This window comes from Hypanus sabinus, unplaced genomic scaffold (assembly GCF_030144855.1).
Source record: "Hypanus sabinus isolate sHypSab1 unplaced genomic scaffold, sHypSab1.hap1 scaffold_117, whole genome shotgun sequence".
NCBI classification, from domain to species: Eukaryota; Metazoa; Chordata; class Chondrichthyes; order Myliobatiformes; family Dasyatidae; genus Hypanus; species Hypanus sabinus.
In genome coordinates this window covers 975534-992374 of record NW_026779229.1, presented here as the reverse complement: position 1 = coordinate 992374, position 16841 = coordinate 975534, and the positions used below count along the sequence as shown (strand labels likewise).

Here is a 16841-nt window from a genome sequence, read left to right as displayed (position 1 = left end):
CTGATCTTTCAGAGGACCAATGTTATTCCTTGCAATGCTTTTGTTCTAATCTGTATAACCCGTTAGTACCGGCCTTCACCCAAAGCATTAATTTAGCACACTTGATTTATTTCTAAGTGTTACCTTGCACTTCGTATATTCAATGATTACCGACTTGCCTTTACCTACAATGGAACTCCTTTTATCTCGTAACCAGAGCCTCAACATTTCTCAACAAAACAAGGATCACTAAACCAGTTATCCTTGCCTTTTATTCTGACAGGCACATACTGACTTCATACTCTCAAAATTTCACCTTTGAAGGTCTCCCGATTATTAGAACGCCTTTGCCAGAAAACAGCCAGTCCCATTCCATAGTGGCCAGTTCATTTCTGATACTATCAAAATTGTCCTTTCCAAATTTTAATCTCAACCCATGCAGATACCTCTTTTCATATTTCCTTTGAGTCTGGTGGTATTGTGATCATGAGATGCAAAGAGTAACCCTCCACACCCCGCTGTCCTTTCCGCCCACCTCACTCATTCCTCTCTCCTGTGCTTCCCGGTCTCTCGTCCATCTTAATCACTATACTTTTCTCTCACCCCTCCCACTCGCCTCCTCGTGCACACCACTTCCTCTCTCTCAATCAACCCTCCGCGCACCCCTCTCCATCATCGTCTCTCCCATTCTGCTGAACCCTCACCACTCTCCCCTTCTCCCCTTTTCCCCACCTTTCTCTCCTATCCTATTCCCCCTTCCTTACATGTAACTCACCCTCTCTCAAACTCTCTTCTCCCCCAGCCGCGTTTGCTACCCCTCTCACTTACCCTCTCCCGTTGCCTCACACCCTTTCTCTCAAACTATCTCCGCCCTCTATCTATCCCTTCCGTTCTCTCCCCTTTTCCTCCAGCGGTTCCAGTCCCCTTTCTCTGTCGTCCCCCTCTCTCTCGCCCTCTCCATGTCTCCTATCTCTTTAACTCTCTCCCACTCTTCCTGCTCCTGACGCAATTTCATCTTCCCCCTCTCCAACTTTCACACACTTATCCTGCCCCTCCTCCGCCTGTTCACCCTTTCAACCCGCACTCTCCTCCTTTCCATCAGCCTCTCCCTCCCCCTCACCCTCGCGGTTACAGGAAACATTTAAAAATTACTGGCAGCCGTAACTGGGGAACATAGCCAAGTTAATGTTGCGGTTCGGAATGCCACGGACTGATTCTTTGAAGGAATCCTGAAAATACTTGTACAGTAATTGCAGCTGATGCGAGTCCGAGGGGAATATAAAATGCTGGAAACTCGCAGCCCTGTAACGGGTATTGTTGCGGGTTCGAGACCCTAGGTAAATTTCTTAAATACACATTAATGGTTCTATCAGTCTTCCCCGCAGCAGAAATGGTCAAATACATTATAAAAGTGAATGATTTCACACCTGAATGACAGTGAATTGTCGAACCGGTCGGATTTGATTCCAGCAGAAAGGCCGTTCCCTGTTCCGAGGAATGTGGGGTCCAGCCGATGCTTTCACAGAGACCCTGAGCTCCGAGTTTCACAGAACAACCACCCGCATCCATGGTCTGCGCTCTTTACCCTTCCTTTCCAGTTCCACTGAAGGGTCTTGGCCCGAAAGCTCGACTTATTTCTCCATTCCAAAGAAGTTACCGGTCCTGCTGGGTTCCTCCAGCATTTTGTGTGTTACCATGGTTACGAAAGATCAGCGCGTGGGTCAGAGAGAAGAGGCAGCTTGAAAAGTCTTCAGAACATATCCTCCTTGTTAGAATATCCTTGGGGAATTAAGCTGTGAAAAAGTAAAGTTCTGATAATTATTTCTGATCTCTGGTTAGTTAACCCGTTGTCTCTGTTATGAATCAGCTTACCATCCCGTCCCGTGTACTCGGAACTTTGGCCTGTGTACCGGCAGCTTGCTTCTGATCTGTGACGTCATTTTGCCAGCTGGCCCACGTTCCGCTGCAAGCCGCTGTCGTATTCCCGCCGCCGAACGCACTTCTACGTCTGGCGTCATCCGAAACTGTCCAGATGCGTTTAACCACATTATCATTCAGATCGCTAATATCGATGAAAACAGCAGAGGACGGTCTCTAGTTTATCCCCGTAATCAAGGCAGCAAACACTCCTCTGTAATTTTCATAGTCCATGGACGATGCCGTTTTGCCTTACCTCTGTAGACTCTCTCTCCGTCTCCCAAGTAAATACAGATGCACGTTGAATGCATCTCTCTGGCCGCACACACGGTTTACCATTCTGTCCTCCCAGAGGACCAAGTCAGTCTCTTGCAATCCCGTAGCTCTTAACATATCAGCAGCACCCCGAGGAATCTTCTTCAGATTGTCTGCTACGGCATCATCGTGCCTTCTTTTGACTCTTCAGCTTTCTGTCGTAAGAGTAATCTTGCATTTCTTACGTTGATTATGCATCTCGTTGCACGAGGGATTCTCCATCTCCGAGCCCCTGACACCCTGTCCCTTGTCAGCACACCGGAGTCTCCTCCGCCCTCTGCTGGTGACTAAAACGTGTCCGGCGGTTAATCCATTCGTCAGGAGAACCAACAGGAATGGGATTACAGGGGTGAAGATGCAATTAAATAAGTTCATTGGAATCGCGAAAGATAAGGACAAATAATATACAGAAGGCAAACAAAGAAATGGAGTAAATATCATTGTACAATACTTTCAGAAAAGAAAATACCAGTAACCGTTTCTTAACCAGCTGACCACTGTCACAGTCCACAGAACCATGAAAGCCCCGGCACCAGGTTCAGTAAATTCTGTCACTTCTGTTAAGAGAACTAAGTTGTTCCATAGTCCAATCAGATTAAATCTTCGCCACACAATCTCCCTCCTTATGGACTTGCACCTATTTGTTTACATGCTAATTACCTGCTCTGTTAATGTTACACTTTATTATTGTTATTTATTTATCTTGTTTTAACCAATAACGGACAAGATTCGGCTGTTATTAACTGACTACGCATTGGATAAAACCTGATAACGTCCACGCTTGAAATTCAGCATATACAAGGCACGAGGTTGAGGCCGGGGGAACTATAGCTGGAAAAGACAAATAAAGGTGAAACAGCTGTGAAAACTCCTCTTCCCTTAACCATCTGCAGGGCCTTGAAATAGCCGTGCCGTGTGAGACACTCCGTCACATGCAAATCCCGAGACATCCTGCCCTTGGAGTTCCCTTCAGGCCAAGTTGAGGCAAAAAAAAAATCCAAAAGCAACTGCAACTTATATTCTGGATTGGCATTCTCATATCCACAGCACGAACATCGAATTTGCAACCCGTTCATACTGAGATTTCTAGCTGCTTCTGGAATCCTTAATATAGTCACAACGATACCCGGGACAACAGTTCGCGTCCGGTTTTCATCTGCGAATTAGCTAGCAGTGAATAACTCTGATTAAAATCACTGATGATTAGGCAATTTCGTAAGTGGTGAGGGAAAAGTGGTCTGTGGTACGTCAAATACAAACACCGCCGAACATAAATTCCATTAAATATCAGAATCAGAATCCGGTTTATTAACACCGGCATGTGTCATGAAATTTGATAACTTAGAAGCAGCAGTTCAATGCAATAGATAATATAGAAGAAAAAGTGAAATAAAATTCAATAAATAAATCACTTACAGTATATGGGTATTGAATAGATAAAAAAGTGCAAAAATAGAAATAATGTATATTTTTAAAATGAGATAGTTTCATTGGGTTTAATTTCCATCTCGGATCCGACGGCAGGGTGGCAGACGTGTCTGTAATAGTGATCCTTTGAAACTGGCGACAGCAAAGGACTCTGGGAATGCTTAGTGTGGAGAACCGCAGGATGTGCGTGGAACAGACGTCATAGAAGGAGTATCAGAGTCGTAGCGTGAAGAGGGTACAGACATACCCAGACATGATCGTTTTGAGGGATAGCGAGCATGCTGGTAGGGTAGTACTTTTGCTCCAGGTGGGAATCCTGGGAATCTTCCAGTGGCCCCTATGGCTACATCAGCGCCAGGTGCACCGAGATGCAGCTCCTGAGAGACCCTGTTGGGGATGATGACTACAGTTTACTTAAAAGAGGAAACAGGAGATGGAGAATAGCTACAGGGAATTAGTCACCCCGAGGCCGCAGGAGTTAGATAAGTGGGTGATGGTTAGGGGACAGAGGGAAACAGCTCACATAGTCGAGAGCTCCCTTGTGATCATCCCCCTCCGTTATCTCGTTTTGGATGCAGTTGAGGGGGATGACCTAACAAAGGACGGCGATCCGGTCTCTGGCACTGAGTCTGGTTCCGTGGAGCAGAAGGAAAAGAGGAAAATGAGGAATGCGGCATTCATAGCGGATCTGTAGTGAGGGGAACAGACAGGAGGTTCTGTCAGCCTGATTAGAGAGACCCGCATAGTGTGCTGCCTCCCAGGTGCCAGGGTACGGGATGTCTCGGATCGGTTGCAGAGTATTCTAAAGGGAGAGAGTGAACAGCCAGAATTCTTGGTACACGCTGGTACTAATGACATACTCTAGGTAGAAATAGGGAGGAGGTCCTGACGAAAGAATTCAAGGAATTGGGTAGGAAGTGGAAAACCTCGAGTCTGCTGCCTGGTCCTCGTGCTAACGAGCGCAAGAATAGCACGATCGGGCATATTAATGAGTAGCTGAGACTGGTGTAGGGGGCAGGTCTTCGAGTTCCTGGATCATTAGGACATCTTCAAGGGGAGGTACAACCTGTACGAAAAGAACCCAAAGGGGTCCAATAGCCTAGCGGTCACAATTAGTAGAGACGTAAGGGAGGGTTTAAGTTAATTGGCAGGTAGATGGTAACAGGAGTGATCTGCATTAGGAAGGGGAAAACAGAAATAAATCACAGATAGCGTGCAACAGAAATGATAGAAAGGAAAGACAGCAGATGAGGCATAATCACAGCCAGTGCGTTGAGTTATAGGGCGATGGAGTCGTGGTGCAGTTGAAACAGAAAGCAACAAATAATAGACCGAAAGTGTTGCAGTTGAATACACGCAGAATAAGAAATAAAACGGATGATATTTAAATTCAACTACATATTGGCAAGTACGTCGTTGTGGCCATCTCTGAAACTTGTAAAAAAGATGGCTGCCATTGGGAGATGAAAGTCCCAGGATATACGATATCGGCAAGATAGTTTAGTAGGCAGAATGTTTGGTGTGGCTCTGTGTATACGAAAGGAATGACACATGATCAGAAGGTTTAGAATCTTAATGGGTTGAGTTAAGAAATGGCAAAGATAAAAGTACCCTAATGGCAGTTCCATACAAGCCTCCAAACAGCAGCCGGGATGTGGAATATAACTTACAGCAGGAGATAGAAAAGGCGAGTCAGAAGGGCAATGTCATGATAATCGTTGGGGATTTTAACATGAAAGTGATTTGGAAAAACCAGGCCATCACTGGACCTCAGGGGAGAGAAACTAAAGAATGTCTAAGAGATGGCTCTTTAGAACAGCTTGTTGTTGGACCCAAAACAGGCTCGGCTGTGCTGGATTGGGTGTTGTGCAATGATGGGGAGGTGATAAAAGAGCTTAAGGTTAAGGAACCATTAGGGCACAGTGAGCACAGTAAGATCGAGTTCACTGTGAAATTTGAGAAGCAGAAACTAAATGCCGATGTGTCGGTACTTCAGAGGAATAAATGAAATTTCAGTGGCATGAGAGGGGAACTGGCCGAGATGGACTGGAAAGGGACACTAGCAGGAAGGACAGCAGTGGAGATTCCGCGAAAAATGAGGAAAGTGTAAGTCAGATATATTCGAAATAAGACATTTTCGAATGGAAGAAGGACACTATCGTGGCTGACAAGTAAATTCAGAGATAAAACAAAAGCAAAAGAGAGGGCATACAAGGAAGCCAAATCCAGTGGAAGATAGTCAATTGGGAACCTTTAAAACTTGTAGAAGGAAACCAAAAATGTCGTTAGGAAGGAAAAGATGAATTATGAAAAGAAGCTGGTGACTAATATCAAAGAAAAGAAGAAAACGTTTTTAACTATATAAAGAGGAAAAGTGAATTGAGGGTAGAGGGAGGACTAATAGAACATGACACTCGAGGTATTGTGACGAGAGACGGAGAGATGGCAAAGGAACTGAATGCGAATTTTGTATCAGTCTTCACAATGGAAGCTCTTACGACTTTCTACCTCACTGTTAACAGCGCTGCCAATTCAGTGCATCTACAAAACAATTGTCATTGTTGATACAAATGTCATGAATGCAGATAATCTGTCAGTTTAAGCAGTCACACCAATTTGAGGGCGATTGAATTATTTGCTTCATATCGGTACAAACATTGCGTGTACCTGTTTTACCACGTGATGGTCGGCAATCAATGTTATGCTGACACAAAATATTGGAGGAATTCACCAGGTCAGGCAGCATGCATCAAAATGAATAAACAGTTGACTTTTCGGGCTGCGACCCAGTTTCGGGATGGAGTAAAAAGGGGGAAGATGTCAAAATAAGAACGTTGAGAGTAGCTGGAAAGAAAACAAGCCAGAAGCTGATAGGGGAAGCCAGTTGCGTTGGATAGGGAGCGAAATGTGGCTGGGGCTGATAATGGGAAAAAGCAAAGAGCTGGTGAAGAAGGAATCTGATAGGACAGAGAGGATCACGGGAGAAAGGGAAGTAGCGGGGGACCGGAGAGAGGTGACTGGCAGGTGAGGAGAAGAGCAGGAGGCCAGAGTGGTGAAATGAAAAGGGACGGGGGAGAGGGTAAACACAGGAAGTTTCAAATATCTGCGTTCATGTCATAAGATTGGAGGTTCCACAGAGAGAATATATTTGCAGGTTACTCCTATAACCTGAGGGTGGGCTCGTGTGGCATGGGCCGACATTTCGGACTGGGAATGGGTATTAGAATTGAAATGGTTGGCCAATGGGAAATTTGGCTTTTTGTTGTTGGAGCTGAGGTGCTCGACGAAGAGTTAATTAATTTCAAGAAGGCGTCACTGCATGAAACTTCGACCTTTTATTCATCTCCATAGATGCTGCCTTATCTGTTGAGTTCTTCCAGTTTTTGTACGTGTTATGATTATTGTGATTAACAGTTTGCGTGCGTTCCCTGCCTCGTAAGCCTGGATGCGATATCAGCTTATAGCTGTTCACTATATGACAGGAACGGACAGACAACATATTCTTTTGTATATTTTCATTGTAACATCTATAACGGAGACAACTTCCAGAGTGGAACAGAGCAACCCAGTGTCAGTATCGAATTGGTCTATGATGACAAAGTCTATGGAGTCTGGGAATGGACAAGATCAACAATGAGAATCATGAAGCAGAGAGGCGAGCCTGAGAGTGTCTCACAACAACATTCACTCACCTCTGCAATCGTCATTTCTTCATCTGTAAGATTTTGCAATTTCCTGTGAAGCTCTCCATACCTCATCACATTTGGGATTTTATTTGAATAAAATCTTGCTTTTTTCTACACCAGCTGTTGGAAAACACGTCAGCCTAGTATATTTAGCGTTCTGGAGCGGGTATAAATGAATGGCAGTGGAGATTCATTAGCTCAGAGTATCTGAAGCGTGATCGCGGGCAGCTGGAATACAGGCTGAGTCTCACTCAACATGCTTGAAATTATTTACCGCGTGAGGAAGATATATTACTTGATTGTTGCCGTTATTGGTGCCCCTGGTAAGAACAGACGCGAACGAACATTTGCTGTTCATTGCGCGCGGGAAAAAAAAACAAAAAAAAAGATTGAAACAGATGTAGAGTGTAAGATCGGGGCGATGGATATATATCGTGGGTCCATGGCAAGCTGTTTTGATTTATCATTAGAAACACGCTGTCGAAGTAAACTCCGAAAGTCCAGCGCGCTCGGCACCTTTAAGGACTACTTGTTTTTTTTTCAGCATTAATAGTTCAAGATGCTTTAATTTAAAATTTAAGGGATTTGTTTGAAAAAAATACTGCGAGTTTGAAGGGAACGCGGTAAGCGAAACCCAGGTGAGATTCACTTGTGTGTTCGATCTCGGAACATCGTGAGTTTCGAAAATTCAAATAGTGTCAGTGTGCGTTTCTGTTTACAAGGGTTTGTCTCCAAGCCATATTATCAGTGAAGTGGGGGTTAGCCAACCCAGGGGTGTCTGTTAGATGGCTGACGGTGGGATACATGGGATACTCCGCTCTGGAACAATGGACATCGATCCATTTGGAATAATGCTTCTGTAATTTGGAGCAGGTCAGGAAGAATATGCAAAACAAAAAAAGAAAATGGGAACTTCCAGATCCGATCCTATCAGATAGTGTAAAGTAACTGCGGCCAATGGTAGTTGCGGAATTTAACAACAGCGAGCCAGGCTGGGCCCCTACGGACGGGTGGCAAACTGAAAGTCGAGGAGGAGATGAATGCCTGCGAACAGAGGAAGTAAATCTGCTTCGAACTTTTAACATTGTAAATGGACAAAGTCAGACAGTGGGGCTGGGTGATATGCCAAGCCAGACAAAAGATAGATGATGGGATCGCGGGAATCACAATGGCCGTGAAAGTTGCCAAGGTATTCAAACTTTACATATCGGCCGAAAAGAGCCGTTTGCGATTAATTGGCAATGCCTCCTTCCCAAATCCTGCTTCTCTTTCGGTACCGAGTGCCGTGACCTTTCTCCCTGCTTGAGGCGACTGCAAAATCCGATTTACACCTTTTTAAACCCCAATAATGAGCGCCCGCAAAGTTTGATTTTTCTCTCTTTTCACCTTATCTCGGCACAAAGACCCAGAGAGAGTAATTCATTCAATCTTTCTGCTTTCCTTCTCCCCCACCTCCCTCCCCCCAGTGAATTTAGTGGCGATAGCGATTCTGTCCCGGAGAAAGTGCGGCCTATCCACCTGCACCACTCGCTACCTGGTGGCCATGGCAACGGCGGATCTACTGACCACTGTGTTTGCGGTGATATTGTGGCGGGTCAGTTATTATTACTTCCCCGGGACTTTCCTGGACATCACCCCCGTATGCAGTGTGATCGCTGTCCTTGGAGAGGCAGCCACAGACTGTTCTGTCTGGTTCACCGTCAGCTTTACGTTTGATCGGTTTGTCGCCATCTGTTGTCAGAAATGGAGAGCAAAGTATTGCACCGGGAAAACTGCGGCTGTGGTTCTGACAACAACCGGTGTTGTGTTGTGTTTGAATAATGTCCCCTACTTCTTCATATTGCAACCTGTGAAAGTGATTGACAATATACCCTGGGACTGCATTCCAAAGCCGAGCTACTATACGGATGCCGGGTGGTTGGGATATGACTGTTTTACTACTGCTCTATCGCCATTACTCCCGTTCGTGTTAATACTTTTGCTCAACGCTCTGACAGTCAGACACATTGTCGTGACCAGTCGCGTCCGTAAGGGGCTGAGGGGTCAGAGCAAGGCGGAGAACCGCAGTGACCCGGAGATGGAGAGCAGGAGGAGGTCTGTGATCTTACTTCTCTCCATCTCCGGAAGCTTCATCATCCTGTGGTCGGTAAAAGTTTCTGAATTCCTTTCCGGATTTGATAGAAATAATTACAATGAGTCGGAATACATATTTCAACAAACCGGATACATGCTGATGATATTAAGTTGCTGCACAAGCGCACTTATTTATGGGGTAACTCAGTCCAAGTTCAGAGAGCAGTTCATCAGCGCAGCGAAATACCCGCTCACGTCAGTTATTCAACTAATCAATAAACAAAATATGTGAGCTCTTCTCAGAGGGGGTTGTGGTTAACACTGCAGAACTAACATCGGAGAACACGGCAGCGGGGAGAATAAAACTGGTCTCGAGCCGAGAGAGGCACAACACGGGAAAATACACATTCACAGCTTCAGCCCGCGACGTCCACCTCCTGTCAATTACTGAACTCACCCTATCTTTTATGTTTATTTCCCCACCATATTCCGGCTCCTGTCACCGCCACAACCCTTTCGGTAATGATAAAGCGGGGGAGGATCCGGGGGCATTCAAGTCCTAATCGGCAAAATTGCATCTCATTTGTTACGTTAGCCTTTTGCATCAGAATGAAATGAGAAAGCGAGTCAACAGTCTGCATGAACTCACAGTAAACCTCGCACTTGTCCTTCATATTAGATAAACCTGTCATGGAGAAATGATTAACACTGCAGAGCTCCTGGATTTGGTCCATAATTGTGCGAATTTCCATGGAGTAACCAAACGCCTACTTTGCCTCAAGGAACATTGTCACCTCGCTTCCTGACTTTTTCATAAATTTCCATCTGTCCGAGCTCCGTGTGGAATCTCCTCTGTATTCACCGCAGGACAATCGCATGTTTAACGATATTTTTATTTTTTCTCCTCAGTTAAAACTGGTAAAACGTGTGGTCTGGACATAGACAAAAATCTCATTTCACAATTGCGACGGATTTTCGGCCTGTTCTAGCGGTGTTTATTATTGTCCTGCAGCTCTAATTGTTTAATGTTTCAGTGTACTGACTTTGGGATTATACCTGTCGTATATATTACAATTGGGACAATATCGCAGACTTTCATTTTCCTTTTCAATTCGGCATATTTCAGTTGTTATTCACTTACTGATGTTTGTGTGTTGTACGTGTCGGAATGACTATCCCAATCAAGTAAGTTGTCTTTGCATGTTTGTCCTGTGATATTACATCCGGACGGGGCATCATGTACTGCGTTGCCCAATAGTGGATCGATCATAATATAATCGTCAGACTCGGCCTTAAAACGGGATTAGGCGCATATTTATAGTAATCTATAGAATCTTGCCAAAATCTGCATCTTCAAACAAGATTCTGGTGAATGATGCTTCCCAGTGTGTAAGGAAACAGATTGAAGTAAATCGTTCTTGCATCATGTAATGCGTTGGATAGTTTGAAACAACATACTGTATTCTGCTTTACAGACCGAGAGAGGCACAACACAGGAAAATACACTTTGTCTTGAATTTGTTAGGCTTTTTTTTTTATGAGCATTTCTGTTACCTTTTCTTTTCAGCCACCTGGTCCTGTATTGCCACAAGGAACAACTCAGTTTCCGACAAGAGATCTCCAACTTTTAGCCTGGCGTCAGACGCTTCTAGTTGACATTTGGTCTGCTCAGGTGGTGGGGATCTCATCACTGGACAATTATGCTCATCCCGGTTAACTCTTTCTTCTACAGCAGTGTTACCCAACCTATTCTAGCCCTTTTTGGGCTGAGAAACAAGTGGAAATGTCGAACACCCTGGTTGCTAATTTATGCATCCCCAACAACGTCTGTTAGGTTAGTAAGATTGCCGAGTGTCAGACGCGTTGTGATGACGAATGTCCAAGGCTGCAGTGCTTGGCTTCTTTCCGCGCCCCAGTGCCACGTCCTTCTTTGGAAGTACCTGCTCTACTAACGGTCGGTCAGGTCTGGTGCCCCAAGTTAGAGGCAGCTTACCGCCCCACCAAGAATACTGAACGCCCCCCCCCCCACCCCCGGCGAGTGTTGTTGTTTCTAAAGCCATCTGAGGACACGTCACTGCCCCCAGAGGGCATCTCTGTTCCATTGCGATATTTTCTTCATCTTTCTGGGTTAGGCTTTCATTTCAGTTCAGAATAGCACATGCTCGCAGCGTGTTGAATCCGGTTTTCGTTGATGCAAATACATCAACGTCAAAAGTAAATTTAAAAAAAAGTAAAATAAAGTATAAAGTAAATCCTTAGAAGAGTTTCTGTGAGTGGGACACAGGGAATGGAAGTCCCTCAACACTGAGTGTGTGCAGCTCCCTCAAAATCCTGCACCCTCCTCTCTCCACAGTGCGCTCACATGATCTGTCACTCTCTTTCTCCCCACCCTTCACCCTCCTCACTCCTCAAAACACTGCTTCTCTTTCCTCCATCTTCTCACTCTCCCTTTCCTCCTCTCCCCTCTTATCCTAATACACCCTCTCCCACTTCCTCGCCTCCCTCTCTTACTCTGCTCAACCCAACTTTCTCTCACTCTCACCAATCTTCTCCCCTTTCTGTCTACAAACCACACCCCCACCCCGACACTGAATCTCAGCCCGTGTTCACTCCAGGATAGCATCCCGTCCCTTTCAATGTGCGACGGTGACATCAACAAGTAGCCTTGGAGTTTAGTTTGCACATCGGAACTTGCTGGCATTTAGAGTTGGAGGAAGCAGAGGAGGGAAAGAAACAGAAACATAGAGGAAGAGGGAGAAGGAGAGAAGGGAAGTGGGAGACAGAGGGGGTGGGAGAGAGAGAGAGACTGAGAGAGAACAGGCTTTGTAGTGGTATTGAGAGAGACAAACTGAGTTAGAGAGAGCAACAAGAGGCTGCTGGAGTGATAGTGAGACAGACTGAGGAGGGATAGGAGGGAAGTGGCGGAGGTAAGAAACAGAGGGGAGAGACAGGATGCGACAATCAGTAAGGGATGGCGGAAAGTGGGATGGACGTGGGTGAGAAATAAACGGGGAGCGAGTGAGGGGGCAGAAAGAGGCGTGGGAGAGAATAACGGAGGAGAGAGATTGGATCGAATGGGGAGGGAAGAGAGATGGGGAGTTAAACTGGGATAGAAACCAGGGATCGAGACGGGGGAGATATACGAGGGAAAGTGACGGGCTCTTTGATATCTCTGTTGATCAGTGAGAGAGAAACGGACAAGGATCAAAAAGGGCCACTCATTTTAAATGGAGACATATAGAAGTCTCTAAAATTCTAAATCTTCCATGTAAATTCCTTCAGGATCAGTGAAGTGTCCATCTATCTATCTGAGTGTAGGCGGGTGGGTGGGCACATTTGAGGAGGAGATAGACGGGGATGGGAACAAAAGCATAGATCAGATACGGCCGTGTTGAATAAACATAATATCATAAGCCTCCTCATCTCTCTCCTGAATTGATTTCCCTGTAGTCTTGAGGGTATATCACCGGTCCTGAGCTCCGCATTATGGGAAACATCCTCTCCATAACCTCCATACCTCCGCTTTTCAGTATTCAGGAACCTCACCCCGCAACACCAACACATCCCCCCCCCCCCCCCCATAATTCTAAACTCCAGCGGGAACAGGCACAGAGACATCAAATACCATGAGCTGTGGTCTTGTTAAGCAGCTTCAGCTGCAGCACCTGGTTCAAGACCATCTGAAAACCCAAACAAACAACACCCACCGCCTTTCTTATTTCACCAAAGGATTCCAACAGATTTGTCTGGGAAGATTTCTACTGAGGAAAACCATGCCGACTTTGGCCGTACAGGGGAAGATTCAAAAGAACTGTTATTGAGGAGGAGAATAACATGGCGGCACAACGCAGCGCACACGGCCTCTCTGGAGAATGTTATCTGTTACTTGTTAAGTACAGATTTGTATCTGTATATTAAGTATGATATTATTGTATAATAAGTATCCTGATTTGATGGAGATAGACGTGAGTGCGCGGAGGAACTTCGGGAGAAACTTCTGAACTGCCCGCTTCGCTGCCGCTGCTACTGTGCGGTGCGGTCCGGAATCTCCGGAGGAGAAGGCCTCCGAGACCTCGGCTTTGCTTGTTTCGGTGGCCGGGACGAGGACGAAGGCGCTCGGCAGACTGTATAGCAGGCTCGAGGTTTTCGGACGGACTCAGAGTCTGCTGTGTTCGGGTGCTTCCAAGGCATCAGTTTGTCGGTGCCTGAGAGTTTATGGCAGGGAGAGTTTCTCACTTCTTCTGCCTGATATCGGGACTATTGGAGTCGATCGGGACTTGAGACTTTCTCTTAAACCTTGCCCATGCTCTACTTTTATCAAATGATGGTATTGCTTTGCACTGCTGTAACTATATGCTATGATTATGTGCTTTTTTTTGTCAATGTGACTCTTTGGTTTGTCCTGTTTTTTGTGTGATATCACTCTGGAGGAACATTGTATTATTTCATAATGCCCGCATGCATTTCTAAATGACAATAAACGAGGACTGAGTGTCCTCATAATCTAATGGAACAGAATCACTGGCAGGGTCCAGCTGGCCAGGGTCGACTCTCTACTGTACACTAGGTGTGTTACAAATTCACTTAAGTACCAAAGACAGAGTTTAAACTAAACTGATTTATTTGTCTCAGATCCAGAATATTAAACTCCAGTCCCGTTAAAGGTGAATGTGCAGCAAAAGAAACTCCTCCCATGCCCAGTGACCAGGGTGCAGAATAGAAAGTAATCGGAGTTCCTTTAAATACTAGCACCAGCAAAACAATTCCTTTATTTCCCATTCTCAACCGCACTGGAGCTGTGCACTGTGTCAACTGTGTTTTCCCCGAGAACCCTACCGTCTTAATAAACTTTCCTGACATGGGAAGGTGAAGGGCAGACTGTGGCTGTACACAAGTGTACGTGGCTCCTGTATCTATCATCATTGGTGTCAGTTGCCCTTCTAACATAACCTGAACAATGGGTTCCTCGTATGTAACCAATATTCTACCTGTCCTCCTCAGCCTTTATCCTTCCGTTCCGAAGTTTTAACACTTCCATTTCTTGTTCTCTTTTTTGCCCTCTTTTCTTAGATTTATCCTTTGGTTTGTAATTTTTAATTAGTCCCTCCATTTCTTCGCACAAACTTACATCAAGCATTCCTTCTCTTAGCCACTTTGTGACCAGGTTATTGGTTATCTTTTCCCATTTTTCTGAAGTTTTTGTGATCTCATATTTAATTAACGGGAATTTTTTGCTCAGAATCTCTACTGCCGTTCCTTTACCTGTCATATTATTCTCTCTTTTTAAGGAATTTCAGAGATTCACAGTTCGTTTACTGGATAATATTATTTACTCTAATTCTAAGCCTAGTCTATTGTCTATCTACCAGCGCTTTAAACTGTATATTGGACTGTTCTTGTTTCCTATTCTGTTCTGCCCGTGCAGACCTCTATTCAGAGTGGTACCCACAGAATTTGCTCTTTGCACCTCGTCTATTCAGACCCTTATCTCTTAAGGCGGTATCCACGAGGATTTTCTCCTCTAATTCTATTCTATTTTCCTTTCCCTGCCCGTTCAGCCCTTCGTTTCATACGAAGTGGTACCCACAGGGATTTACCAACACCACGTGGACTTTTTCTTAACTTAACTTCTTATTAACTTATTTGTACTTACCCTCACTGCAGTGTTCTTGATCAATCCTCTGAGCCTCCTCTGTTAACCCCCAACTCTGCCAGATCCTTTGGACCGGAGAGACCCTTCGGCAGTGGTTCCACACTTCAGACACCCTAAGACCTCCCCAAAGCCAACAGAATTCTTCATCCAAATTTTCGCAAAAAGCACTTACCTTTTGTTTGGGTGCACCCTTTATTCTGTTAGCCTTGTGGGAGTCCCTAGAGGACTGGGAAGTGTCCGCAATCTGCCGTTTCCTTTCCGCGGATCTCTTTCCGGTCCTGTCGCGGTCGCCAATTTTGTCGTGGTTTTTCATGCCTCACAAATGACCAGGAGACGCAGAAGATTCTTCAAGAAGGGTTAAACTTTAATTTGCAAATCAAAGCTCAGACAGTCATTGAGCTAGTCGCTGATTGCCCACCGATCCCTGGACACAGCATTTTTTATATCAATCTCCTGGTCCAGTTTCACACGTCCCATTGACTTAATCATGTTCTAATCTACATCTCTTAGCTACCTCTCATTAACGCACCATTGTCTTTTACATTCCTAGGATTTCATTTTGGATACATGAATAGCAAGCTGACTACATAGTTTTGGTTAATCAGCAAATAATACAACTTTTATACTCCATAATATTTTTATACTCCAATATCAGCAGCAATAATAATTGCAAAGATCAGCTCCGACAATCACTCTCGAAATAGCATTCAGTAACGGTGATGGACAAATATCAGCATGCAGCTCATTGAAACTTCCTCTCCAGTGTGACCATGGCAGTGGGTCATAAGTATAACATGCTGTAAGGTTTCGCTGCTGATGTAATGACATTCTGTAATGTTACACTGCTGAGGCAATGGTTTCTCTGTAAGCAACAATGTTTAGGTTAAGACCAGAGAAAACAGGGTTTTGGAGTGCAGAGCTATCCGATGAGTGACATCTTCTTTCTTGTGAGTCAGGAAGATAGATTTTCATGGTCTTTTGCTGGGGAGAGATGAGATGTGAATGGAGAGAGTGGGCCCTTTTTCTTTTGTTTTTTGTTATCTTTACCTACCGACTAGTCAAAGTAAGAATTATAAAGCTCAATCGTTTAATCACATATTGTGTACTGTTTGTTATTTCGGGGTACTGATTTGTATCAGGGGACACATCACAGAGCATCCACCCAAACGAGATTTCTTAAGTTTGGCCAGGCTAGGGGGCTAACAACTCCGAAATTAAGCTGCCAGCCAAAGTGAGAGATACATAAGGTTAGCTGGCTGAGTGAATCGCTTCCCACATTCACAGCAGGTGAACAGCCTCTCCCCAGTGTGAACTCAATGATGCACATTTGGTTGATTTGGCTGAGAGAATCTCTTCCCAATGTCTGAGCAGGAGTTCGGCCTCTACCCAGTGTGAACTCATTGGTGTCTCTGTAGTTTAGATTATCGAGTGAATCCCTTCCCACAGTCTGAGCACGTGAACGGCCACTCCCTAGTGTGAACTGATTGGTGTGCCATTAGGGTGGATGATTGAGTGAATCCCTTCACGCATTCTGAACAGGTGTACGGCCTCTACCCAGTGTGAACTCGTTGGTGTCTCTGTGGTTTAGATAACCGAGTGAATCCTTTCCCACAGTCCGAGCAGGTGAATGGCCACTCCCTAGTGTGAACTGATTGGTGTGCCATTAGGGTGGATGATTGAGTGAATCCCTTCACGCATTCTGAACAGGTGTACGGCCTCTACCCAGTGTGAACTCGCTGGTGTCTCTGTGGTTTAGATAACCGAGTGAATCCTTTCCCACAGTCCGAGCA

General features: G+C 45.1%; 1 protein-coding gene across 1 annotated transcript in view; it reads right to left on the bottom strand.

Moving 5' to 3' along the window:
* LOC132386457 (NACHT, LRR and PYD domains-containing protein 3-like) overlaps positions 1-16841 on the bottom strand; it is a 94553-nt gene that overhangs the window by 59946 nt on the left and 17766 nt on the right. Inside the window, exons 5-6 of the mRNA XM_059958748.1 lie at positions 3887-4026; positions 1852-2003 (exon numbers count right to left, since the gene is read on the bottom strand). Of these exons, the coding sequence (XP_059814731.1) occupies positions 1852-2003; positions 3887-4026 (292 nt within the window). The remainder of the gene's footprint in view (positions 1-1851; positions 2004-3886; positions 4027-16841) is intronic.